The sequence below is a fragment of the Athene cunicularia genome, assembly GCF_003259725.1.
Source record: "Athene cunicularia isolate RWA chromosome 23 unlocalized genomic scaffold, athCun1 chr23_part1, whole genome shotgun sequence".
NCBI classification, from domain to species: domain Eukaryota; kingdom Metazoa; phylum Chordata; class Aves; order Strigiformes; family Strigidae; genus Athene; species Athene cunicularia.
The window spans coordinates 3,636,687-3,664,650 of record NW_020799130.1 but is presented as its reverse complement, the minus strand read 5'-3'; the positions used below and the strand labels follow the sequence as shown (position 1 = coordinate 3,664,650).

At 47.1% G+C, this 27,964-nt stretch overlaps 1 protein-coding gene across 1 annotated transcript in view; it reads right to left on the bottom strand.

Annotated features, from left to right (window-relative positions):
• Positions 1–3,038: 3,038 nt before the first annotated feature.
• MAN1C1 (mannosidase alpha class 1C member 1) overlaps positions 3,039–27,964 on the bottom strand; it is a 43,177-nt gene continuing 18,251 nt past the window's right edge. Inside the window, exons 2-11 of the mRNA XM_026863294.1 lie at positions 23,879–23,994; positions 21,614–21,694; positions 19,336–19,430; positions 14,845–14,968; positions 12,270–12,363; positions 8,625–8,740; positions 8,224–8,443; positions 5,948–6,120; positions 5,013–5,128; positions 3,039–4,349 (exon numbers count right to left, since the gene is read on the bottom strand). Of these exons, the coding sequence (XP_026719095.1) occupies positions 4,232–4,349; positions 5,013–5,128; positions 5,948–6,120; positions 8,224–8,443; positions 8,625–8,740; positions 12,270–12,363; positions 14,845–14,968; positions 19,336–19,430; positions 21,614–21,694; positions 23,879–23,994 (1,253 nt within the window). The 3' untranslated portion in view covers positions 3,039–4,231. The remainder of the gene's footprint in view (positions 4,350–5,012; positions 5,129–5,947; positions 6,121–8,223; positions 8,444–8,624; positions 8,741–12,269; positions 12,364–14,844; positions 14,969–19,335; positions 19,431–21,613; positions 21,695–23,878; positions 23,995–27,964) is intronic.

Here is a 27,964-nt window from a genome sequence, read left to right as displayed (position 1 = left end):
GGGGGGGGTTTTAAATTTTGCCGGGTGAAGTGTTACTCCAAGAGTAGGACATTTTTATTTATGGAATTCCCTTAATCCATTATAAAAATCCTCTAAGCTAAACCAGCTTCCCGGTATCCAAATCTCGGATAACATAACTCACTCCCAAGATGTTTGTTTACCAATAACCATTCCTCTAGGCAAAGCTCACCAGCCAGTATCTTCATCCCTGGGATAATGCTAAGTCCCCATCTGACAACCTTATTTCTCTTGGGGAATTACACAGGCATGAAGTTAGAAACACAGGTTTTGTTTTCACGACTTGCTCTAAGGAACTTTATCTTCCCAAGCTGCTGAATGAACCAATTATCCAGAGGATGTCACAAGAATGAACAAAAATGTTCCATCACCAAGGGCCATGCAGCTTTGCAGTGACCAGAGGAAAGGCTGTGGGAGAAAGGATCCCAGATCCAGCCCTTGTCCCAAGAACTGTTCCACAGGTACTCGGGACTGCCAGGGTCAGAAGGGGAGCAGTGTGAGATCACCCCTGCACAGTCATCCTGCTTCACCTCACAGAGGACACGCAGGCTAAACTGCCAGTTCAGTAGCTGGGCACGGAGAAGAATCTGGCTTTCTCTTTTTTTTTTTTTTTTCCTTCTGTTACTTCCTTCCAGAAACAATGTATACAGAAGAGCAAACTTGGCTGGGGATTATTTATTTTTTGCTAGAAAAATACCGCATTTAGAAGAACTCCTGCTAACCCCTATCAGATGGTAAACAAGCAATTTAAGAGAGCTGGTGCAGATGGGAATTGCTGTCCATGCACTGGCTAGATTACTCTGGGAATCAACATCTATTGTGAAATATTCTTCAAATCAACCAGTATTGTCACCTAGTTATTCCGAGCATGATGCAGGTCTTTGACAGAGGGCTTTAAAGAGGATCAACCCAAACATGGTTTTTATTTTACAAGACTTTTATTCTGTTTCACAGATTTGACTATTACAGCAGTGAAATTATTACAAGTGACTCATAACATTTAGTTCCAAATAAAAGTAGAAAAACACAAAAACGATAAAGGAAAGTTAAATGAGATGAGATGTGTGGTAAATGTGTTTTAAGAGCACAGAAAAAGTATATAAAAATACATTAGGATCAAGAATTTTGCAGACAGGTTTTGATTTAGTTACAATTTTGACACCACAGAGTCACAGACCGGTTGAGCCTGGCAGGGACCTCTGGGTCCATCTGGTCCAACCCCTCTGCTCAAGCAGGTGCCACCCAGAGCCAGTTGCCCAGGACTGTGTCCAGGTGGATTCTGAATATCTCCAAGGATGGAGACTCCACCGCCTCGCTGGGTAACCTCTGCCAGTGCTCGGTCACCCTCAGAGTAAAAAAGTGTTTCCTGATGTTCAGAGGGACCCTCCTGTGTGTCACTTTGTGCCCACTGCCTCTGGTCCTGGCACTGGGCACCACTGGAGAGAGCCTGGCTCTGTCCTCTTTGCACCCTCCCCTCAGGAATTTATATACAGTAATGAGATTCCCCTGAGCCTCTCGTCTCCAGGCTAAACAGTCCCAGCTCTCAGTCTTCCCTCGTGGGAGAGATGTTCCAGTCCCTTAATGATCTTCGTGGCCCTTCGTTAGACTCTCTGCAGTATGTCTGTGTCTTTCTTGTACTGGGGAGCCCAGAACTGGACACAGCACTCCAGGTGTGGCCTCACCAGTGCCGAGTGGAGGGGAAGGATCCCGTCCCTCACCCTGCTGGCGATATGTCTAGTGCAGCCCAGGGCACCATCCACCCTCTCTGCAGCCTCATGGCCAATCTGGTGTCCACAGGCCCCCCAGGTCCTTTTCTGCCAAGCTGCTTTCAGGCAGGTGTCCAGGCAGATATTGGTGCACGGGGTCGTTCCTTCCTGGGTGAGGACTCTGCACTTCTCCTTATTGAACTTCATTAGGTTTTTATCAACCCGCTTCTCCAGCCCGTCGAGGTCCCCCTGGATGGCAGCACGACCCTCTGGCGTATCCGCCACCCCTCCTCGTTTTGGGTCATCAGCAAACTTGCCCAGGGTGTGCTCTGCCCCATCATCCAGATCATGAATGAAGATGTTAAACAGGACTGGACCCAGTATGGACCCCTGGGATACTCCGTTAGTTACTGGCCTCTAGACTTCGTGCCACTGATCACCACCTCTACATCCAACCGTTCAGCCAGTTTTCAACCCACCTCACTGGCTGCTCACCCACCCCATACAGCAGCATCTCCTGTGACAGTGCCAAAGGCCCTCCTGAAGTCTGGGCAGACAGTATCTGCTGCTCTCCTTGCATCTACCAGGATGGTCATTTCATCACAGAAGTTTATCAAGTTGGTCAAGTGTGACTTCCCCTTGGTGAAGCCATGCTGGCTACTCCTGAAGAATTTTTTTGTTGTTTGTGTGCCTGGAAATGGTTTCCAGGATGAGCTGCTCTGTCACCTTCCCAGGGATTGAGATGAGGCTGATGAGCATATAATTCTCTGGGTCCTTCTTTTTGCCCTTCTTGAAAATAGGAGAGGCATTTGCTTTCCTCTGTTCTTCAGGCACTTCTCCCAGTCACTGTGATCGAGCAAAGATTACCCAGAGTGGCCTTGCAACGACATCTGCCACCTCCCTCAGCACTCGTGGGTGCATCCCATCAAGGCCCATGGACTTATGTCTGTCCAGTTTGCTTAACTATTCCCTGACCTGATCCCTTCTCCCCGGTCTACGGAACCTGGGATTCCTGAAGGCCAGTCTTGCTAGTAAAAACAAAGGTGACATTTGGTATTTTGACCTTTTCCATCTTCTGTGTCTTGTTAAGCAGTGGGTCCACATTTTCCGAGTCTTCCTTTTGTCACCTATGTTCTTATAGAAGCCCTTCTTGTTGTCTTTGATATTCCTGGCTGAATTCAATTCCATTTGGGCTTCAGCTTTCCTAACATCAGCCCTGGATGCTCCAACAATGTTTCTCTAGTCCTCTCAGGTTATCCATCCTTGCTTCCACCCTCTGTATGCTTCCTTTTTATCTCGGAGTTCAGCTAGGAGTTCTCTGTTCATCCACACAGGCCTCCTGGCATTTTTGCCTGACTTCCTGCTCATTGGAATGGAACGCTTTTGAGCCTGGAGGACACGATTCTTGAATATTAACTGGCTTTCTCAGGCCCCTCTTCCCTCCAGGGTTTTATCCCACAGGACTCTTCCAAGCAGAACTTTGAAGAGGCCCAAGTCTGCTCTCCTGAAGCCCAGGGTTGTGAGCTTGCTTTTCACCCTCCTTCCTGCCCTCAGGATTCTAAACTCCACCATCTCATGGTCACTACAGCCAATGCTGCCTTGGTTCTTCACATCCCCAGTGAGCCCCTGCTTGCTGCTGAGCATGAGGTCCAGCAGAGCAACTCTCCTTGTTAGCTCCTCTGCCACTTGGTGGAGGAATTGATCATCGATCCACTCAAGAAACCTCCTGGATTGCTTTTGTGCTGCTATGCTGTCCCTCCAGCGGACAGCAGGGTGGTTGAAGTCCCCCATGAGGACCAGGGCTTGCAAATTCAAACCTGAGGCTGCTCCTATCTACCTGCAGAGGGCCCAATCCTCTTGTTCTTCCTGGTCAGGTGGCCCATAGCAGACACCGACTATAATGTCACCTTTATCTGTCCTCTCTTTAATCCTAACCCATCCCATAAGCTCTCAGTCACCCCTAGGCAGAGCTCCACACACTTCAGCTGCTGTCTCACACAAAGGGCAACTCCTCTTCCTCATTCTCCTATCCTGTCCTCCTGAAGAGCCTACCACCTAGAAAGCACAGTCTATTGAAAACTGTCAGTTAGAAAGGTGATAAATCCAAGAGTATATAAAAGGCAAAAACAAAACAGAAAAACGAAAGGAAGATGTGTGTGTGTGTGGGGTGTGTGTGTGTGTGAAGTCTATTTTATGGCAAACTTCCAGTCCTTTGGCCACTATAAAGCAAAGTCAGTGGATTTCATATAAATTCTCTGTATAAAGGAATGTCTATGAACTGTGTACAATATGGCCCAGAATAAACATCTCATTATCAGGCTAATAGAGCTCCTCACAGAGGAAAAGAAGGTGCTTACGTCATGGTTTCATCTTCCCAATATAATACTGTCCGGAATTGGACTAGTGCCCCAAAATACCATTTTAGGAACAATGCGAATTCCTTTAATGGAAAGGAAATGCAGTCACCCGCCGACGCTGCAGAAACAGGGCGCTGGGCAATGGCCTCACTACTGCACACTTGCTTTAAAGTTCGTGTGGTTGACGGGCAGGGGGTGAGCCTCTGTGTTGAACACCCAGTCGTCCAGGGACAGCACGTCATCTTCACAGAACAGAAGATAGAGGTACCTGGAGCCACAAGGCAAGGGTGGGTGGGAAGGAGATGGACACAGAGGGAGATTTAAAGGCAATTCAAGTGGGACTCCGAGCACGCACAAGCAAGCGCTGTCTGCAGGACTGTGCTGGGGGCTGCCATGGGCCTCACCTGCCAGGGTTTATGGGGATACATCTCCTGAGACCCTGCCTGAAAACTGCCAGCCCTGGAGCAAAGGTGGCAAAAAAGGGGATGGGCATCTGCACTCAGGCACCCCATAAACATCAGCTCACGCTACCACCAAAGGCGGATCTGCACCAAGGGGCAGCACATTCCGGCCATGGCCATGCCTCCTCTGTATGCAGGACATCAACCTGGCAGAGGAGACAGCTGTCGCTTAAACCATCAGAGCTAATTCAAGGGAGCTCAACAGTCAGACCCCCCCACTTAGAGCAGCTCTAAATCACAGGAAGAGTCCTTTAAACCCAGCACATGAGCAGAAATCACGAGAGTGCCAATGACAGCAGTGGTTCTACAGGAGGAAACTACCAAAGCTTTGCAGCACCCATAGCCTTGCCCAGTTTTCCCCGCAGAGGACAAATTTTCCCCCTTATTATTAGAGACTTACTAAGCAGGCAAGAGTGTTGATGCTGCAGGAATTACGCTAATCTGAAAGGCCTCTGTCATACTAGACTTACTTCAGAGTCTCTGCGAGGAAAAAACTCTGTTGCATGTTGTCATGGGTTGGGGTTGTGGTGTAAACATCTCGGATGCCAGAAAAACCAGCTTCTACTCTACAATGTTTTTCCAGGGCCTGAGAAAGGAAAAGAAATCTCAGTAACGCGCAGTAGCATGGAGTAACTCATTAATCATCATCAGCTGCATTACAAGTCAGCTTTACAAATCAAATTCCAGGTTTATAGTAGCCTCTGTCCCTCACTGAGGAGCGTGGTGATTACTCCAGACTCTGGGAATAAAGCTAGTTCTAATGAAATAGCGAGAGAAACATAAACCACCTAAGTGAGTTGATTGATCGACCTTGACGTTACACACATAGCAAAAACGGATCTCAAGTGGCAACTCCAGGCGTTTGCGAAGCCTCTTTTCCAGGGCAGCTGACAAATGACAGCTCTGCCACGAAAAAGCAGCCCCTGCTAGGATGTGGGGCAGCAGCCAACGGGCTCTTGCGTGAGCTAGAAAGAGGTGAGGGACATTCTGGCTGGGAGGTCTTCGTGGGAAGCAGACAAGATAAAGGGCAAAGGCAGGTTTGCTGATTTTTCCCTGGTCAGCTACGAACCAGTGGTTCTGAGCAGTCCAGATACTTCAAATGGAAGGTTGACTCCTTTTTGCTGAGGGCTGTTACATTAATAGCAGGTTTCGCTGTTGGCAGTGCTCCTCTCCATAAACCTCTGCTGTTCTGACTGACTGATTTCAGCACAGCCCAAAAGGGAGAAGAAAACATTCGGAGTGATCAAGACGCCACACTAAACTGAGCTATTTTGTGTATTCCTGACCCACTGCTAACGTGTGTCTAACATGATTTAAATAATTTCTGCTCTTTTTATTGACTGAAGATATTTGTAAGAATCCCAACAACCTGTAGGAGTTATTACTGCGAATTTTCCAACCGTACCTTCACAACCTCCCAGCCCCACTGCCTGTACTTGGGATCGTGTGTCAGCCGCCACATGTACATGTAGCTTTCTACCACTTCTGGACGTAGGATGTAGTAGCGCTCGCTGAGTCTGGTTGCCATGGCTTCAGTTCCAGCATCAAAGCGAAAGGCTTCAGGGCCAAGTTTGGTATCTAGACAAAATCACACGCGTGCAATGATCAGTTTGAGGAGAAAGCAGGTAAACAGACTGTCCAGGGGCTTTTCTGCTGCTCAGGCTGTCAATATTTAACTAAGGTTTGCGTGAGGTCAGAGGAGCGGATCAGGCATGCTTGTGTATCAGATCAACCTCGCAGCTGATGTCAGAACAGGGGCAACTCCCAGAGTGCAGGCGCTGCGGAACGGCCACTCCGGGGGTTGCCCATTCTGGGGTATGACTGGGGGCTAGCTGGGTGAGGAGAAAGTGTTGCTGAGGATCGATACAACAGAAAAAACACTGACTTGGACCAGATTTGAGCATGGAGAGGCATAAATCTCCCCCACGGCTGAACACTCTTGCTGCTCTTCGCTCCTAGGAGTTGCACTGCCCCTGACCCTGCGCACAGAGTTCATCACTGAAGACAGAACCCGGAGGAGAAAGAACAGAGAGGTAGATCCTGTCGCAAAGGCTCGAAGAGAAAACACATTCAAAGGAAAATCTAGGCATGCAGCTGGCCCTGCCATCACAGAGATGCTGGTACACTGCTCCCAGGCAGGGGGTTTATTTCACAATTAAGAGTCCCCCAGCCTGAGCCCTTTCGCCTGCGCTGCGGCACGGAGGCTGTAGTAAGTGGGACTTGGGATCTGCAATCACTTCTGCCTTTCCTTCTGCTCCACTAGCAGCCTCTTGGAAAAGAAGACATCAGGATGATGTCTTAATCAATTTCACTGGTATTTTATAAATAAAACATTAAGAGTACCTTGTCTTTGTGAGTGTCCCTTACATGCACATCTCACTCAGATCCCTGCTTTCCACACCAAGCCTCTGCCTATTTGAAACGCAGGAAAACTGAGCATAGAGGTTGCTCGTGTTCATACCACAAGGCTTCTCTTGCTGCATGCACCCATGTGTCTACCACAAGGCTGCATTTCAGGGAGTCATTTTATTTCTCTAAATGTTTTGCACACCTTCCCCTGGGCCCTCCTGTCTGCGCGGGGATCTAACAGTGTTTGCTGGCTGGACTATTTGCTGAGAGTCAGGGTGACATGCACAGACATTCTCTGCAAAACAATGAGCTTGCTGAAATGACAGCACCGTAACCAGTGTGGGCAGGCTTGCTACTGCCCTTTCTAGGCTGATGGATATTGCTGAAGGTGAAAATTGGCTCCAGGCACTCACAACCAGAGGGTTATTAGTTCGGGTGGCTTGTTTTAGCTCTGTAAAGTGCTGGGGGGGGGGAAAAAAAAAGAGTTATTTGCAAACATCATTTCAGGTTAGCTTGAAGTTTATTGGGCAAACATGCTGAACACCGGCTGCCAATATGGTCTTGCTGATGTGGTGATGGTGTGAAACAATTTGTGGGAACAGTTAGTGCAGACAGACCTGGGTTTGACAAGGTCCTGGAAAACAGACTGCTGCTTCGCTGCCTGCAGTGTCAGAAGAGCTGCAGTTGCCTACAGAGAAAGGAGCAGTGTCCAGAGCGAGCTCATCTTGCAGAAAGCCCTGCAGGCAGAGAACTAACCGGGTCTCCTTCATCACCACTCACTGCTGTCCCAGAGCACTGGCTGCTAAGCACACTGCGTGGTGAAACGGATTTTAGTGGACTCGTGAAATACAAAGAGAGCTGGGAGAGGCTGAGCAACTTCGGTTTTTTGGTTCCTACTGGCAGCTGCAGGTCTCCAACACTGTCCTGTCGGGCTTCTCAGCTGCTCTGCTCCATAGAGTGGGACACCCTGCAATGAATCTGTTAATCTCCCCTTCTGGCCTGCAAAGGGATGTGGAAAGACAAACTACAGTCTCACTGGGAGAAGGCTAGATGTATGACTGGGAGGCAGGACTGGGATTCAGGTCTGGGTTCATTTCCCAGCTCTGCCACAGGAGCTCACACCTGCCCGTCCCTCTGCTCCACCTCTCTGCTACATGAAACTGTTTTCTCCTCTAGATATCCCAGAAAAGAGAAGTGAAAAATCACACGCAGGGGTGCAGATGCTGCTGAAGCACCAAATATCCTCCTGCAAACCTTCTGCCACACGAAAGCTGTCTCCTAAGGCTGTAGGTGATCCTTTACTAACATTTTCTAGGCAGCCCCCAGGTTTACCTGAGCGTGTGTAAGACTCGTGACACGTGTTTGTTATTTCTGCAGCAAGATCCATGTAATGTTGCTTCCTCTCTTCTCCAGCATGTTCAGCTCCAAGCGCTATCATGCCCCCAGAGAAGCAAGCCAAGTGGCCCATTTTGTGATCCAAGATGCCACCCCTCCATTCAGCAATGTATGTCAATCCTCCAGCAGACTTTTTGACCAAATGCTTTTCTATTGCCTAAAGGGATGAAAATCAGGATTTCAGGATGCTTAGTGGACAGCAAGTACAACTTACTTCTTAAGTATCTCACTTAGTGGACAGGAGTGAATAAACCCAAAGATCTAAGACATTTTTGCCTGAAACATTTTGATGAACAATGTCCCCCACAAAAAATACAGAGCAGCAGCCTGCTCCTTACCTCTAGTGCATCGTCGTACATCTTTTTAGCTTCAGAGTCTTTTTTGTCTGACATTAGCCAAGATTTGATGAGATACTCATAAAAGCTGTCCCCAAGCCCCCCAATGGAGACGTGGTCTGTAGTGGGAAAGCCAGAAAAGAACTTCAGGTTCATGATATACAATGAGCAGTTGCTTTACAAAGAGCAAACAACCATGTCCTATTTAATGCCCTTGTTCTCTCCTTCCTCTTTCCAGTTTCCTGGGGAGAGCTTGCAGCATTTCTTTTTCAAAAAGAAAGGTGGAAAGTGCAATCAGAAGAAAAATGTTCTGTCATTTTACAAAGCATTAGTATCCCTTACCAAAACTATTCAGAGGTCTTATTTTGCAACAGTTATTTACACTGCAACTTGAAGATGCTTCCTGTTTATGAAGCAATCATCATAAATCCCAGCCTTGTAAACCAAGAGCAATGGCAGGGACTGACAGACCTCTGCCTATAGGAATCCACTGGGTGATGCCTCTCTGCCTCAGAAAAGGGAGAACACATGTTGGATCCCACAGCGAGGGGCTGCTGTAGGGACTTCTCCATCGTGCCATTTGTATTCCTGGCTCGTGGTGGGACCCCGTGCCCTGGGGAAGGGTGGGGTTGTTGGCGTGTTAAAATGATAAAGTCAGGTACAAGGATGTGCACTGAATATTTTCTTCTGCAGAAATCAGATTTTCAAGGCTATCTGCTCAGAGTACACTCTGCTATGACCTTACTGGAGAGAAGGATGCTAAGGAATTGCAGAGTGAAATGGGCATGACAGCTGCAAGTTTCTGCCTGGGGGGAACCGCTGGATGGATTTATATCTTTAAATTATACCACAGGGGGAAAAGCAGCATTCATTCTTTCAAGCAGCCAAGCACTCCCCTTTTTTAGAAGAGCAAGACAAATTACCCACCACGGACTGAACCATCCCTGTTAATTAACAGTGTCCACCTCTGTGTCTGCAAGATCCTCATTTTAAATGTAAGCAGATGCAGCAGGGTTTTTGGAGTTAGCTGTTCGGATTTTTATTTTCCCTTTCACTGTACATATCTAAAGTCCTGAGGCTTATTCTAAATGCTAAATCCTACCGCCAGAAGAGATCAACAGCCATGCATTTTCCTGACCTGAAGAGCAAATATCCCTGATACAGTGTGTCCAATGATCCATGGAATAATCCATAGCAAAACAATGAGATTAGACGCGAAAAAAAAAAAAAAAAAAAAAAGAGGACAGACTATTTGCAAACACCGGCTGCACAGCCTGTCTTTAAAGAGAAGCTCTGTGATCCTAAGTGTGTCATTCATAAAATCACCAAAGCAGGAGCTCTGGTACATAATTGCTTTCCATATGGCATCAGCTTTGCCAGCATTTGCCTCCTAGGCACTTTGCATAAACAAACCTCTTATTTCAGCAGGGGACCGTGCTTTAATTTTCTAAAGGTAACAACTGCACTCAGAAGAGGTACAGCACTGCCTCTTCATTTAGAAGATCTGCTCATTCAGACAGGTCAAAGATACACCTTTTAAGAAAATCACAGCAATTCCAAGAAAAACAGCTTCCCACAAAGAGCTTTAATGACAAGAGAGAAAATGAGAGCCTGGCACCTACAGGGAACATCTCTGTGGCAGGCTGCAGCTGCCTCCCTACTTTGGTCCTAATCTATTTCTCACCAGCAGTATTGGAGATGCAGAAGAGGCTGATGAGCCTTTTCCCTCACTGGAATATGGATTCAGACCACAAGGTCGTATTATGAGCAACTGCCACAAACAGCCTGTGCCATGAGTTGCCCCCGTGATGTGAAAGTCTAGGAGAGATTATCTCTAGTCTTTTTGCATAAATCAGCCCATCCCGGCACAAGTAAGAAGCTACTTTTAATAAGCTCCCAGAACCAGCAACAGGTCCCTCTATCTGTCAGGAAGGGGTGGGAGCAGGTCAGTACAATGAAGTTAAATCTGCGGACATAAATAGAATTAAATTAGTGGCGGAAGAGATGAATACTGAGTTTCAAGCTGACTATTTTAACCATCTGAATTAAGAGCACAGCTCTTCAGTTTCCCAAAGATTCTGTAATGATCAATTATCGCAACAGACAGGCACTTCTTCTCCTCTCAGAACCAATGAATAGGCAGAACTAATGCTCGAGTCTGGTAAAATGTGAAGTATGGGTGTCACTTGGGAATAACCTAAAGAAAATGGCATCTCGGGGGTGCAGTAGGGGATGGGAGATTAGCTTTCCAAGTGGAACATACTGCAACAACTCTGCAGAGACAAATGTGGAGAGGAAGCTGAACTGCTTACAAAGGGACCGGATAACTTGGAAGATCAATCAATGGGACAAACACAGACGCCTGTTTTCTTTCCTTGTGGCACCAAAGGACAGCTCTGGTTTCATGGGACAACTGCAACCATCCCAGCCGCTTTGTTGGGACACCTTTCAAACCAAGCCCTGCCAATGACCATTAGAGGTGCTGCTATGGCAGTGAAAGGTCAGGGATTGCTCCCAGCTGGAGCGCTCTCACTGTCCCAGACGATGGCAGCCATGCAACTGCCTGTCCGTTATGAACAGATCTATTAACACAGTCGCTAGAAAGCTCCGGAGCCATCTAGCAGAGCAACCGACACACGGGGACACAAGGTAATGCAATGAGTCATAGAAAACTGCTTAAACAATTTCAAAGTAATCCGCTGACAGGTTAAAAACAGCTTCTGCAAAAAGAGACTTTCCTTTGACAGAAGAACATGAAATCCAGCAACTCTCCCTTGCCAAAACAAGCAAATCCTTAAGAGTGGAAAGTTAAGGTCAGAGATCTGGGGCACAGCAGCAGAAGTGGCCTCACATTTTCCTACCAGAGGGGAAGCTTCTGCCCTTTGGGGGCACAGAAAGAGGGGTACGGTCTCTTCTCTGGGTAAGGAAGGGGCAGGACAGTAAATAATCTCTCCCTGGGTATACTGCTTCTAATATTTCCTTGCTCTTTTCAAGCCCTTTCCTTGTTACTGCTCCTCTTTCATATCGAAGCAGTATCTATTCCCATGTCTGCAGTGCTGGTCAGTGCTGGATTCCCAGCGAGAGAAAAGGACACAAACTTGTCTCACCCTTCTTGCACAAAATTGCACTACCCAGAGGCACCACGGTAACAGGTACACGAATGCACACAAGAACACATCCCTACACCCTAGGGGGATCTGTAAAGCCCTCTGCCTCTCCAGCCGGTTCTTTCCTTGCTGCAGCACACTCAGGAGGTAAATCCTACAGCACTTCTGCTCACAGCCTTCCCGTCCAACTCCCAAGGAGGTCTGTGGGCTATGTGATGACTGCAGGATGAGGTCTTAAAGAGATGTGCTGATTTCTAATATCTGTGTGATGAACCATGTACCATTATCCTCCTCCGTGCAAGAGAGGCCTTAATTCTCTCTGGAGGTGAGACACTCAGCTGGAAACAGGGCTGATGGAATAAGTGTACATTACTATATTGCATCTTACAAACCGGGTTGCATTATCTAATCACATGTATAACAGGCTGCACGACAAGACATTTCCTTGGCTTGCTGCTCTGACAGTTGCTATTGCTTCCTAAAGAATAATGGAAAGACTGAAATGTTCCAGGCAGGACTCTGAATGCAGAGTGATACCTACGCTGCACCCAGTTCCCTGTCACCGGGCTGAGAAAGTTGGGATAAAGGCCCTGAGGCTTCTCAACTCTGTTCAGGACTTTCCGGATGTTGGTCACCTAGGAAAGATGAGAGACAAGAAGCATGTTACTTCCCTGTTGCAAAAGCCGACTGCTTTGTCCTGCTGCTGAGAACTGTGTAATTCACCAGCGCTGATCCCTGGCTGAACAAGTCCCGCAGCTGCTAAAGCTGTGAGTCACCGTGCAGGCAGAACCCAGTGACATGGCTCTCGGTGAGAGGCTTGTGATGGAGAAGCTTTTGGGCTGGAGTGCTCAGCACAATTTTATCCAGTTCTGTGGGATTTTAGAAATGATTCTAAAAACCCTGCAAGGCCCCAGTTCAGTGAGCAAGGGGAAGCAGTTCACTAACAGTGGTCTAGAAGCAATCCCAAGGATTTGGGATCTGGGTGGAAATGTATGAGATGCAGAGTGTGATTTTTTCCATGATCCAAAGAGAAAGGAGTGGCAGGGATAAGTGACTCACACAGTACTTAAATTCACCATGTGGTCACTTAACATGATGAATTGGGGCCTTTAATTTCAACAACAGACAGCTCCTTTAATATGCTAGAACAGCCGTACTTATTCTCTAAAACCTCCCTTGGTTTCACCCCCATTAAATCCAATAGGTCTTTCCCATAAGGGACAAAGTTAAATGGTATGCAGCATAAATATTCTATTATAACCTACGGAGCAGCTAACACACTCTAAACCTTTTATAAAATTAGACAATTTGTACGCCAAAAGCTGGCTACAGACTTAAGTCGGTGCTTCCAAGTAAGTCGTCAGGCTGCATAATATTTACTGAAGTTTAGTAGCATGGCATATTAATGACATGTTTGAATAAAAGACACAGATGGACTTTATTCTTGCTAAAATCACACAAGTCTCAAGCTGCAAGTTAATGAGTTGATCTGTTTCTCTGAAGTAATTTCCCACAGGATGGGCTGTTTGAGCCCACATCATCCTACATTTTTTCTCTCAGAGGGTGTTAGGATGAATGTGGTACATTTTCTGTGGCACACCCCAGGCATGCTCAGCTCAGAAGAATCCATTAGAAAGGTTCTGCCCTTACCCCTCTATGGGCTTAAAGGCAAAGAGGAAAATGTGTTAGGCTGGGGACAGAGGCTTGACCCTGGCTCTAAATGCCACAGTCTGAACCTGGAATACGGATGCAATTCTAGATTTTAACAGTGCATCTTCCTGCCCTTGTGTTTTCAGTGCTCAGCTCTCCCCCCACATACTTCATTTCCCTAGCACACATTTGGTTTCCATACCACTGTTCCCTTTACCAGTCTTTTCTCAGCTCCCCCCTTCCTCTGAGCAATTTGTCATTATCACTGTCCTCAGGATTTTTTAGCTTGTCTCCTTTATTTCAAATCACCAGTCTTTCTTTACCTTCCCTACAGAGTTTCCTGGGCTTCCAGTTTTCCTTCAGCCTCTGTTTTTCTCTCCTGCTCACCCCTCTGTGACATTCCTCTGCTCACCCCCCCCTTCCCTTATTGCTTTCCCTACACTCCATCCTACTCTCCGTTTTGCTCTCCTGGCTTCTTCCTTCTCTTTCCTGTCTCCTCTTCAAATTCTCTTCTTGTTTCACAACTGACAGACCTGCACTGGAAATATCCAGGAAAAGTACCATTTTGAGCTTTTTACTGGCAATCCTAGAACCACTGTCTGTTTTCACCCCACCGTGGGACTCTGGACAGGCCCCATTTCCTTCAGGCTCATGGGGGCAGTTTGGATTCTAACTGGAACAATTTGTCTCCATCAAAGCTGGTTCCTCGGGGATGTGCAGCGAAAGCTAATGACTTGCTGGTATCCAACAGCATATTTATTAAGTTGCTCTCACATGCACTATAAGATCACTTGTGGAAAAAAAAGAGCTCAAGGTAATGTATAATATTAATAGATTTTCAGTTACTAGTTACACAAAAGGAATCCAATATGTCAACTGTCAGATCTGTCCTACACTGGAAACCTCAGCAGAAATCTTGCTGGCTAGAGCATAACATTTAATGCCTGTTTAGAGTAAAAAGGTCTGCAAGTACAAGGCACTACTATTAGGATATCAGAATTAACAATTATCTTTGCAGCCTGCATCCGACAGATGGTTTAATTTTGGCCGTGTCTTTGTCTGAGCAAGTTTTTGCTACAACTTCACATGGCTGAGACACTGGGAGAAACATCCCCATCACCCCGGTGGCTGCAAGTGAGGGAGAGGGAGGTGAAGGGGCTACAGCAAATGGGCAAAGAAAACACAGGGGAAGCTGCTTTCCAAGGGCTATTGGTGCGATGGGATCTCCGACGGGAGCTTGCTGTGGCTTTTTCAGGGAGCTGGTGTGTAGCAGGCTCCGAGGCCTGCAAGACTCGGGTTTCTGAACCCCGTGTCCCACTCTGGAAGGTTTCTCTGGCGAGTTGTACTGGTACTGGGGAGAAGGAACACACTGTTGCCATGTTGTCTGCTGCCCGCAGTGCCGCTCTTCCCCAGCACTGACCCCAGGAGAGACCAGTTCACTGAAGACCAAGCTGGGAAGTACTTGCCTTTTCTGCAAACACCGGGTTGCCAGAGAGCTCCGAGAGGTGCAGGAATTCCAAGTGCAAGGTACCAAATTCCGCTAAGATGCTGCTTCCAGCCGATGCCCAACCCCAACTCCAGCTCATGCCACTGCAAGGAGAGAAAAGGGAGCCTTCACTGCCAGGAAAACACAGCCAAAGCCTGAGGTCCCCCACCGCCCCAGTGCAGATCCTGCCTTACTGTGTGCATGCACTGCACACCAGGTCTCAACAGGGGCCATGGAAAGGACATACACAGATTTCTAGGGTCTCACAGGAGCAGTTCTAGTGGGATGGGGCAATAGTTTTACACAGGACTGTTTAGGATAGGGCAAACACACAGACTGCACATGCTGGGAAGCTGCAGTTTTTGTGCGAGAGTATTCCCTCCCAAACTCAAAGCAACCCTTGGAAGAACACCGACAACCTGCCCTACACAAGACACTTTGAGATAAAATATGTCTGTAAGTAGCCTGGCCTGAACTCTCGCATCTCAAATGTCCCACAAGTCCAACAAGCCTGCTATTTTATGGAGAGTGCAGACTGTCCCCAAGCACCTCGTTTCAGCAAGATTTCACACTCTTTATATATATTTGACATTGACATTCCCTGTGTACGTTTGCTTGAAAGGGGATACAGTGACATCAACACTCGGGGAAAGATGCCATTGGGCAAACCTGACTGTAATGAAAAGCCATGGGGAGTCTTAACATCTGCAGAGGACAAAGCTCACTCTGAAAACACCCCACTGGTGCTCATCTCATGTGCTCTGCAAGAACAGGAGGGCCAGCATAAAGCGACAAGAGGTGGCAAACACTGAAGCAGTCAGTTATATAAAGTGTCTCTGTTCCTACTTTTGATGTACTGGGATCCCTTCTCAGTTTTCTGTTTGTCTCCCCTCACCCTGTCAAATCCATGCAAAGAGAGAAATCAGCACTGAAGCAACGCAAGGAGTCCACTGTGGTGATGAGGAGGGCATCACTTCTCCCTTCAGTCTGAAGGAAAACAAACCAAAGGACGTGGGAGGGCTCTTCCAAGCACTAACAGCTTCACCCTTGGATTTGCTTTTTAATTCCACCACTTTCTTCTTGCATCCCACTGCTACAGATTACAGCTCCGTGCCTCTCTGAAATCTACACAGACATGAAAATGCCAAATATCCTTAAGCCTTGGTCCCAAAACAGCCTCTGCTGGCCCAGGGAAGCTTGGCTGAGCCATCTCAGAAGCGACGTGCCTTGGGATTTTCAGGTCTATCTGCGAGCGCTGTTTGCGGTTGATGCTGATGAGGAAACAGGTTTCCAGGGATGGAGGGGAGGGGGGGGGGTAACACTAGATGGCGCCTGACTATTAGAAGGAAAGGGTTTCTGTTGTTTACAGGAGGCTAAAACTAATGATCTTTCTGAGAGAGGGGAAAAAAAAAAAAAAAAGTTTCCCCTCCATGTGATATACGGAAAACCATTTCAGGTCCAGAGCTGTTTGTTTAGCCTCCAGACAAAAAGAACCATTAGATAAGCAATATGTTCATGCCGTTTCAAATTGCTCAGCCGCTGCCAAACGTCAGCCTTCCCTGCAAACTGTCAGGAGGTTGTATCACCAGCTTTTCGTTTGAAAACGCTGTATGCAGCTGAAACGGGTACCCCAAGAACGTCGAAGGTTTATGGCAGAGATCTCCCTGTGCAGGCAGAAAGGTTCTCCAGTGTGACCAGCTTAACCTTGGCATTACTGCTGCACTGGATGTATCTGCTGAGCCTGGCAGCAGCCAGCCCTGGGATGGGTGTGCTAAACAATCCCATGGTGTGCTCATATCTATAAAGACTCAATTACTTTTTCTTTTTTTTTTATTATTTACTGCACTGAAGGGACGTTGTAACAAATACGATCTCGCAAACAGAAACTGCTTTCTGAGCAAGTTCAACTGAGGAGTGCTTGGAAGCAGCCAAATGGGGCCGTGTTTGTTGTGACAGCGGTTATGTGGGGTCACAGCAGCTGACACAACCCTTCCCTGGGAGCTTCCGTCCCAAACACGCAGCCAAGCACTGCCTGCAAGGACTGTGCTGCTGGGAACGCAAGCCCTGGGTTAGAAATCATGGTAAAAAACTCAAGGAGAGGTGGTCTGGAGGAAACAGAGTACATCTGCAATGCGTCCCTGGGTTAAAGGGCAGCCTGAAATGACCCCCCTGCAGGAAAACATTTTTTCAGCATTACAGACTGGACAAACTGGGTGTTCATAGCTGCCCTGTTTTATAACATTTCGAGGAAACTACTGTTTAAAGGACCTTGGTCCTCAAGACCAAAAAAAATTCCCAGAGCTCTCTTTATCCCCCAGATAAGTGGGTCTTCCTTAAACACTGCCCAGTGCAAGCAAGGACTGAAAATGGTTGTATCATCTCCGTCCCTCACGGAAATCCAAAGCAGGAAATCAGTGCCAAGTCAAGAGAGAGAGTGGGAGAGGATGATGAGGAAAAATCTGGATGTACAGAAGGTTTAGGGGAGATGTGAAGGAAAGCAGGGGCCAGGGACCTGAACAGGAGGCATCAGGAGAGAAATCACAGTGCGACACCCAGGCAGAGAGCACAGAGCAGCAGCTTGAGAAGACAATGTACGCTAGGACCTGGCAGACGACGTGGCAGTTGGACCAGCAGGATGGAAAACAAGCCTGTGTGCGATATGATACAGTGCCTGTGTGAAAACAGAAGGCCACAGGGAAGCACATCAGCGGAGAGGGGACACGAGAGGAAAAGCTGGTATGAGGTGATAGGAAGAGATAAAGCCAGTTGGCTATGGGAAGAGCTGGAGGGGGTGGGTTTCTTTGTACTCGGGTCCTCAAAAATGTATACACAGAACTGACTTAACGGCAACTTTTCTTTGTTTCAAATTTTTCAATGTCATTCTTAAACACACAACCCCCTCCAAGCTACCACCAACAAAAGCCTACACATGCTGCAAGACTCTCCCGCTTTTGAGATGATGAGGTCTCTCTGGAATTAGCACATCCTTCCAACAGTAGGACTGGAGAGAGAATTCCTTCTTGCAAAACTCTTCCAGGCTTTGGTTGGGCCCTGACATGTGTGTCAGGGTGCTCTCACAGCACCCCCTCCCTCTCCTCTGCTTCCACTTCCACACGCTAGCTCACGTGGAAGAAGTCCCTTCCCGTTGGGTTTTACAGCCTTTGGCTGTTCATTATGCTCCTGCAGTACTCAGACTACAGATTTAGCTCACTTCATCCTTGCTCCTAAATCAACTGATACTCCGAGTCCTCACAGCAGTTTCACAGCCCTGAAGCCAGAGCTCAAGCCAGTACTACAGGTTCTGGATTGTGGGCTCAGTGTTATTTTGATTTTACTTTGCTCTTAGTCAAGGTCATCAGCAAAACATTTTGGGAATGTCTAGGCAGACACAGTCTGTTTCAATTGCCTTCACAAAGGGCAGGGGAGGGTTTGGCATTTCTGTGAAAGGTTAGTCTATGCCGCGTCTTTATCCGCCACAGAGGAAGCAGAATGTCTCTTCTATAAAAAGAGACAATTAAAGTCGTGGTGGTGGCTCAAATTTTCCCCGGGATCACGTGCAAATAAGACAACTGAAGGGTGACAGAGATATTTGAGGAATGTATCCGTGTGAGCCAAACATTCGAAAATCCTGCACTTCACAGAGACACAAGCCAAACGGGAGATTTGGGCTATGAGATGGAAATTATTTTCAGGGCTGCTGCTCTGAGTTTTGCAGGAGGTGAGGATGAAAGGCTTTTGTTAACCCACATTTCCTGCTGTTTCAGCCAGCATGCAGCTTTTACCCTGGGGGATTTGGTTGTAGGCATCAAAATGAGCCAATGAGCCCTTACTGGCAGGGAACATTGTCTACAGCAAGAATCTGTTTGCTGAGAGACCTTCAGGAAGGTATTTAACCCAGCCGCCTCGAAGCTGCCCTCCAGCGCGAGAACACCACCTACCTGACATGAAATGTTGTGGCTCTAAGTGAAGGATACACACCTGGCTGGGTGCTGCTGGCAGGGAGGGAACTAGAGGATCTGTATACTCCCCGCTTTCTAGCAGCAAAACTCAGCCAGTCCCATCTAGTTCCTTTCCCAATTTTTCCAAACACGGAGCCTGGGTAAATTCACATGCATCTAGTGGGCACACTGCAAAAATACAGAGAGCACTGCATGCTACGTGCAGACTACAAATAACCTTTCAAAGAAAATGAGAGTGAGGAAAATGCTATTGCAGCAGGGAGCCCTGCCAAGAGGTAGAGGAAGAAACTGTGGATAGCCCAAAATTAATAAAACACATCTGGGTTCAACTTGAGTCACCTGCAATCTCTGCCAAGGCACCTCTTGGTTTTGAGTTGGCAAAACAAATGACCTCGAAGAATCTGCACTAGAGGGGGGCACCTCTGAGGAACTGCTGCCGTTCCTGCTTGAATCCTGGTCTTTTACAAACACTCAGTAATAAAATGACATGCTTGTAAGGACGTGTGTCTTGCCTGCCCAGATTTATGACGCCACGTGGGATACCAGTGGGGGTGTTAAAAGCTGGTAAAAGTTTCTCTCCAAGTTCCAGAGCTTTACTCTTGAACACCTGTTAAAAGAAAAAGAGAGAATAAATATTTGATGGACTGGTTGCGAATACTAGTCACACTGGATTCTTTCAAATCCACCTTTTTCAAACACACCATTATAAAAAGCTAGAACTGCCGCACTGCAAGAATCTACCGTTTCAGGTATGCTGCTGCCCTAGTTCCACTACATGATAGATCTGAACCAAAAGTCATGCTGAACTCTGGTACCTACCTGAATGTCCTCTAAAAATCTGCAGGGCACCGGCCCCAAGTCCCCTGCCAAACCCTCAGCCTGGATGAGAGCAGCCGGAGCTGCAGAGCTCAGAACACCCCAAGTAACTCAGCGGCAAATTTCCATGATCTGAACTGATCCAAAGAGTACTCTTTGGGGACAAATTTCTCCCTTTTCCCAGGGTGGCAGAGGATACGGGGAGGTGAAATGACTGAATTAAAATCAAAAGAAGTCCTTCTCGGGTGAAGCATTGTTAAGATTTACAACATGGGTTTGCCTAGCTTGTGTCATCTTCTGTTGTAAAAAACATGATTTCCAACAAACAATCTTTTATTTGCAACTCTTTTCCAGGAAGGATTCATGGTTTCATAGCTAAGCTGCTCCTTTTCCATTTGTGATGCCTCAGGTTTGGGCTTTCAAATCAAATTATAGCTTACGGTGGCTCGCAGCACAAAGCCATCATACACAATTATTTTGGGACAAACTGATATAAGCACTAATCTGTCCTCCAGAGATTAGTCCTGATCAAGAGAAGCCTGTAAGTGACTTAGGAGATAAAGCACAAGCCTTTTACCTCTAACCCCCTATACCAGCCCAAGCTGTCACAGTAGTTCTCAGAAAGCAAGAATTTATTGCTCTAAAAATACAGCACTGAGGAAACCTGAGCTCTCCTGTGGGCTTGCAGACCTTTGATGCACTCACAAGGAGATAGGGGTTTGGTTCAGAACGGAAAGCTAGAGACAGGGACTTGATTTTTGCCTTTCAGCCTGGTGACACTAACTGGGTATATGACAGGCACTGCCCTGGCTGCTGAGCAACACTGCTGACTGAACTTCAAGAGGTCACTGCTGGAGTTTTATGGTTTAATATGGTTTCTCTTTGCTCTGTTGATCTGAAGCCTGTTGAAGTTGTGACTGAGACAGGCCCTGAGTCGGGGCACTGAGTCTTTGAGAGTTTTCCCTGGAGGGAAATCACAGAGAGAAGTCATTCCTAGAACTCATTTAAAATGCAACTAAAGTAACAGAGCCGCTCCTGTGACTCCACGGATCAATGGTGCCACTATGCAGTGATGAGCCATCCCATCCTATTATGGTGGACAGCACCCAGCCACAGTCGGTGTATGGCACGAGAGCTAAGCTCTCATTTAAGAGCCAATCTTCCAGTTCCTTCACCCACAAAACTCCCCCTGGAGTCAGAGTTTCTGCTTGCCTAAGACTTCCAGGGCAAAGGAATAATCTCTTCATCTCTCTACAGCTGTAAAATTCCAGTCCAGTCACATTATATAACAGATTATGGCATTAAGCCCTGGCCTCTGCTTGGGCTGGGGAGAAAGAAGGAAAGTGGCAGCGAGAGCCTCCTGCCTCAGCCAGGGCTCCTGAGGGATGGGAGAACCCACTGAAGGGCTGCTCGAGGGGCTGTGACACTGAGCCCACACCTGCTGGGCAAGGGGACACTCTGGGGGGCTGTGTCACCCTGTCACACAAGCTGGCAGGATACAGGTACCCTGCCCTCCTTCCTTGCACCCCAGGGCACTTTATCTGAGAAACTACTGCTACAGAGAGACTGTCCAGGTAGAGTCTGGAGCACCTGCCACTAATCAGCTGCCTTCCATAGTCTGAGGCAGAATCCGGAATGTCTGATGAAATATTGCCCAAGTTTAGAATACAAAGGAACCGGCACAAAGATCACTGCATGTCACTGGGGAGCGATGTGTCCAACCAAAACCATGTCTTGCTAGAATTGCCCACAGGAGAAAAAGATCTTTGCAAACGAGCCATGCACGGTGTGTGCAAGGTAATTATGTGAGACTTAATTAAAAGAACATTAGTGGCATTTCGATATTCATAAAAACGATAGGTTTTAGCCTGTTGTTATGGAGGGATTATCTGATGCTCAGAGAAAAGCTGCTGGAGAACCCTTTCAGTTCGTTATCGGTGACTGTGTGAGACATGCAGGGCTGCTGAAACAAACCTCTTCTCCAGTCAAGTAGTACGCGGCCAACAGTCCTCCAATATAGCGGATGTTCACCTCAAACAAGGATGCTTCTCCGTTCTGAAAATACATAATGATATACTTGACTGCAAAGTCTGCACGCACAAATGGCAGCTAAGGGGAACAGATTGCAGGCAGATACTCAAGTCTCCCAGTCCTCACCCACAGTGTAACACAGCTTTTTGTCTCAGATCTCACAGCACTTTTATTTGCTCTACAGTGACAGGTGGAGCCTGAAGGGAAGAGAAACACCCAAACTGCCCATTTATCACCAGCTGACAATATGTAAATCAGCTGGGGCAGACGTACTGTCCATCCATCCACCCAACCCTGTCTTGGGTTATGCCTTGCAAAAAGCTGTGAGTTTAGGGCAAAAATTTGCTCCTTGAGAGGTTTTATTTAAAGAGAAAATTGTACAGCCGCGTGGAAAAATTACTTTCTCCATTTTCTTGTGGAGAGGGCAGTGCATTAGACAGACGTAATGCATCTCCTGCATTAGGCAGGTATTCTGGGTCATTCAAAGACTCACCCCAGCCTGCAGGCTCAGAGGGGAGCGCAGCCTCTAGGCTGCCTGTCGTGGGCATGCTCACGGAGAGACAAACTACACCATATCCGTGTGCCCCCCCCCACCACAGACAGCAGCCACAGACGGGCACGGGTCACTGAATCGCTCAAGAACCCACTCACCTGGAACAAGTTTTGCTCTACCTACGCAGCTGACGATCAGCAAATGTCAAAACGATTGCATTCAAAACGCGCCTTTAAAAAATACATGCTCCTGGCTGCTGAATCTGCATGATAAACGATTCCTACCCTCACGCAAATGCATAAAGCCCCAAATCAGAAAGATCTTCCACCAACACAGCACTTTCAGTGAGTAAAGGGGCACTCGAACCTCTGCTCTAGCCTGCCCTTTCCAAATACCTGCAGGTTACAACTCAGAGCAAGCGCTTTCTTGAGATGATGGCTGCAATTGCATGAGACAGATCACGGCACTCGGTTTCAAACAGAGCTTGTGGGCCTTGGAGTTCTGCCTCAGTTTTCTGGACTATGAGAGTTCCTTGTACATAGACAATTTTTAATTAATTTCCCTCCTTCCCTCCCTCTGCTGTGCTTTCCGACTCCACTGATCAATCCATAGCATTCATTCTTGTCTTTGCAGATCAATCTATTCTGCAGGCCAAGATTAAAAGCTTTTATGAAATCCAGATAAATTATCTCCCAGTTGATTTTGTCCCTTGTTTATCGATTCAGTAACATACTGAGAGCATTCACCAAATTTATCAGATGTGGTCTTCCTTTTATGAATACATGAATGCCAGTCGTGCCCTCCCAAATAATGCTTTTCTATAAAGGCAGCTGCATGCATTGTTCCCATGGGGGGAACCATTTTTCACAACAGACAAGTAGGCTGGCATTAAAAAAAAAATAAAAGTTTGAACTGTGCTCTGGTTTTAACATTCTTTGTATGCCACTGATGAGATCCCATCAGCTCTCCCATGAGAGAAATACAAGGGTTGGCTTGGAGACCGACAGAGTTATGGCAAGGGGCTCTGGCCACACAGTGAGATAAAGGAGAGCATCCTTCATCTGACGGCACTGCAAGGAATGTGTTGCACCCAGAGTCCCTGCAGGTCTAACACCAGCTCTAAGAAGCGGCTAGGAAAGCTTCAGGGGCCACAGAGAGCATCTCTGGCCATTTTTAGAGATGATGCCCTTCCTTCCAAATGTAGGCTCCTGCTTTGCTGCCGAGGTGCCACGCTCCCACTGCACAAGTCCCAGCAGTGACATGCCAACAAAGGAGATGAGCATTTTCAATCTCAATCTATAGCGTGTAAAAAGAAAACTTGTCTTATCACAGGCAGACATTTAACTGAGATGAAACAGAACTTGTTCTTTGATGAAGAAAACTTCCTGGAAGTATCTAATAATTACAGTTGGTTTTATAATCCAGACCAAAACACAAAACCCATCAAACACTGAATCTCATTTTCAGCCAGACACTGTGAATCTGATCTGGTGGCTCCTGGCTGGAACCCTGTGCCTGTATAGGCAGAAGATGGGGTGAATCATCACAGTAGTACCTTTAGCCTTAAAAAAAAAAAAATCAGAGTTGAGTGGTTTCTTCCCTGACAGACTTCATAGTTCCCCTCCCCACATGATTCCTAGAGAAGATTGTGGTCAGAACTGGCCAAACGCGCAGGTTTTGGTGACACAGACAGGCATTCCCAGTGACGGACTCACCACATTCAAGTCAAAGCTCTTCTCCACCCACTTCTTTGCTTCTTGGAATTCCTCCTCGAGTTCCATGATGTACAGTGTATCTAAGGCATCTACCACCGTAGCTCCTCGAAGGCCTCCTGCATGGCAAACAGAACAGCGAGGTGAAGCCCCGTTCATGCAATCTTCTTTAGCTCTAAAGCGATCTGCAGGAGCTGGGACAGGCAGCAGCTTCCAGTCCCAATACTGGATGGGATCCAGACCGGCCACGGGCTAGGCTGAGATCTTCTAAAAGGACTAGTGAGCTCTGGAACCCACAATGGGCTGCTGTGGAGAGGCCTGGTTTTCAAAGGCCTGGCCTTTCTGAAAGAACACCTCCAAGGAACAGCTCAAGGTCCACCCTTTAAGCCACCAGTCATGACTGCAAGCCTTGACCTTGTTTTCCAGTCTTGTCTTTGCCGAAGTGGTCAGGCAATTCCATCCCTAACCTTTGTTCAGCTGTAAACCTGAAGTCAGCCTCTTTCTAACCCAGTTACAAGCATAACCTTCTTCTAAGTGAGAGAAATGTATTTTAACAAAAGCATCCAAGTCAGGACTTTGATTGATCTGTCCTGACGCAGTGTTTGTTATCTGGGGCACAAAGTACTTTTGCACCGTGCCACGACCCAGGGTTTCCCACAACCAGCATATAGACAAACCACAGACTCATCTGGCAGCAGAGAGACCAGAAACTCAATGAATCTTGAACAGAGAGCGGGTGACTTTAGGGACGGCTCCCTTTGGCTAACAGCACGGTCCCTGCGAGCACGCTCGCCAGTCTCCAGCAGATGGCAATGGGACACACGCAGATGAAGAAAATGCCAACCAAGTACTTGGACCAACCATGTCATTCATGCAAAAATACTGCATGCCAAGCGTTGTCTTACGCAAATGGGTTATAGGAGAACTTCCAGTGAGACAGAATGACACGGCATGCCATGCCAAAAAAACTATACAGGGTGTGTAGACAATCTTGTAGCAGTCAGGATTAAATGAAACTAGAGACGTTAACAACCCTGGGTTTGGAACATCTCAGTGTTAGAGTTGTATTTCTGTAGGGTTCCCTAAAATGATTCCTGGCATGGGAAAGCAAAGGGTATGAAGCACACTGTGACTCAAAAGCCTTTGTGCTTTAATTACAAAGCCCATCACCTCCCTGGGTAACTCGGCAAACACAAATCCTCACACGGAGGATCCAGTTTGGAATCATCATCACTCATCCCTGGGTGGATGTAACGCGCCAGGGACATGGGCGTGAAGCTGCCTCTACGCTGCCGTCAGCGAGCTGCATGTGCAGGCCCACACACACACACACACACACACACACACACACACACACACACACACACACACTGCTCAGTCGCAGCCACATTCCTACCCACCCCCTGACAGTCAGACCTCTCGGAGTCTCTGGCAGCAGAGATGCTTGGATGAGGTTCAGGTTTCGTTTCTGCCGGAGAAACCGCTTGTATCGGCTCTGTCCCTATCATCTCCCTCTCCAGTGTAACACAAAGACACACAGTGCTTACACCCAGGGGTTTTCCCGAGACGTATTTCTGTTTAGCTCAGGTCGGTTCCTTCTTCTCACTAACAGACTTGAAAATACCACCCCAAATTCCTCTGGCTTTCCCAGCCTTTTATTGCCTGCTCGGCTTGGCTTGGCACTTTTGTTATACCTTCAGTGTTACTTCAATTCTAGTTCTGCTTAAGAGAGGAAATCCCAGCGGGATGCACTGTTGAGGAACTGCTGCAGAGGGGAGAGGAAGGCAGAGGTGAGTCATGTGTCATGAACCTTTAGACTCTGGTCTTTTCTTATTAAGGAAAAAAAAGTGACTGTGTCTGATGCACATCATACCTTTTCCCCAGAGAAGTGCTCAAATCCACCAATTTCATGCAGGGCTCATTTATGCTTTCAGTATTCCTCTCCCGTAAGAAAGACATCCTGCCTTATTTTGTTGATGTTACAAGATTGCAGTTTTGACACTTTTCAGCCAGTCAGCACATCATTGCTTTAATGAAAACCCAACCAAGACTTTACTGCTCAACTACAGATTGCTGGCTTTCGGATGCTGTCTGCATCAAAAACAGGGGCTGTGGAAAAGGGATGAAGGCTGTAGAGACAGGCTCTAGAAATCCATTTATTCCTGCAGGCTGGTGAAATTATCATCTAACTGGAGCTATCTCCGAGAGTGCAATAGATGGAGTCAAACAGCCACTCGATCAACTGGTGGGTTCTAAAAAACAGCTGAGCTGATGTTTGCATGGCGTGTTTTCCAAAAGCAGTGACCATGAAAAACAACATCATCGCAGTCAGAGCTGCTTTTATCAACCTTAATGATTCTTCAATATTAATGATTATGTGATTTTTATACACTTTCCTATTAGCAAGGAGAGACACACCAGCTCGGAGCAATACGGACGCAGACAAAACATTTTAAAAAGAGAAGGAAGGGCAATGCCGCCTGAGGCACAGCCCATTACTGTGATATTCTTAGAGTAACACTAACAGGCTCGATTTAATTTGATGATATAATCCACAAAGGCTTTCATAATCTGCAGAGAGACAATGAGAAAAGTTGGCTTTGCTCAAACTAAACAGATACAAAGAGATGATAAAGTTAAAATTTGCTGGGATGATTAATTGAAGTGAAAAATATTGCTGGAATTGACAGAGTCTTTTATGTTTTTAGCAAGTAAGGCCTTTAAAATACATGAATTGCATCGGGGATTAGGAACACGCTCGGATCTTTGCTAAAGCATAGCTGGGAGTTGCTTAGCTTTCCTCCCCTGTATTTGACAAAGTGGAGGGCAAACCTTGCTTCCCTGCTGGTTTGTCTTTGTGTCATTTGAAACATTTGTTTTAAATATTCCCCTAAACACTCTGTATCTGAAGAACCTCAGGCTGTGTGTTTTGTACAAGGGTCTTGTCAATGTTTCCTTTCTTCTGCACCGGCTTTGAAGCAATTGCAAAATGCATGGCTGACTTTTTTCCTGCAGCTAACAAAGCCTATTGCAATAGCAAGAGCTACTGTCTCAGCTTCAGCCGTCTCATGAGTACGATAAAAAAAAAACACAAAACCAACCCCCTTTCCCCTCCGCAACCATGCAGAGAGCAAACAGGACTTTGCTGCTGCATCTCTGTCGCTTGCCAGGACAAAGGGGACATCTAGGAAGGTCCCTGACCCCGCTGGGCACACTTGGCACGTTACTTCTTTGCTACAGGAGCATCTTCCTTCTTGCCCAGACTTTGCTTCATCAGCTCACGGCAGAGCTCATGGTACAATGTCCAATAGCTCTGATTATACTCAGCTGTCAAAAGATGGTGCTATACATATCCCAGCGTGTTCATTACAATATATACACACCCATTTACAAAGGTGGTGGTATTTGCTTGACACGCTGCTTATTTTGAGAGATGTTAAAAAATAATCACCTTTCCAGATCTACACATTATAATGGGAGGGATATAATCAAAGGGGAAGCAGCTTCAAAAGGAAAAGGAATCAAAATCCACTCTGTCACTTTTGACTCTTGCTGACACTCCCCTCTCTAAATTACTGGTTTCAGACTCTTTGTACTCTCTCTGAGGGAGTTTTAAAGCAGAAACCAAGAAACCCTCAAAGGAAATCCTTCTGAAAGTACCCAGAAATGGTAGCAATGACTTTTAAGCAGGACTCCTGTCTCCACAAATCTAAGGCCCCCGCGTGCTATGAGGAGCATCCCCGCGCCAGTCCTGTCGCAGAGCTGCCTCGGAGTGGAGATACGCCTCGCTCGGGAGAGGCAAAGTCACTGTGCTGATGGCCAAAAGGGATGAGGTGTCTATCGGACACAGCTCTGGGAATCCACACCAGCTCCTACACCGCCCAGTGAGAGCCCACAGCCATTCTGAACAGGGAAGAAGAACCCTCCACTGGGAGCAGTGGGAAGAACTGGAACCTCAGGGATGCTTGTCTGGGGGCATTTCTAACTGCAGGACTTTGTGGCAGCTCTTGTGACAGCAAGTGGCAGGGCCTCTGCCTGGAGTTTCATCTGTGAGAGAACAGCAGCGCACCAGAAGAAGCAGCTCATGGT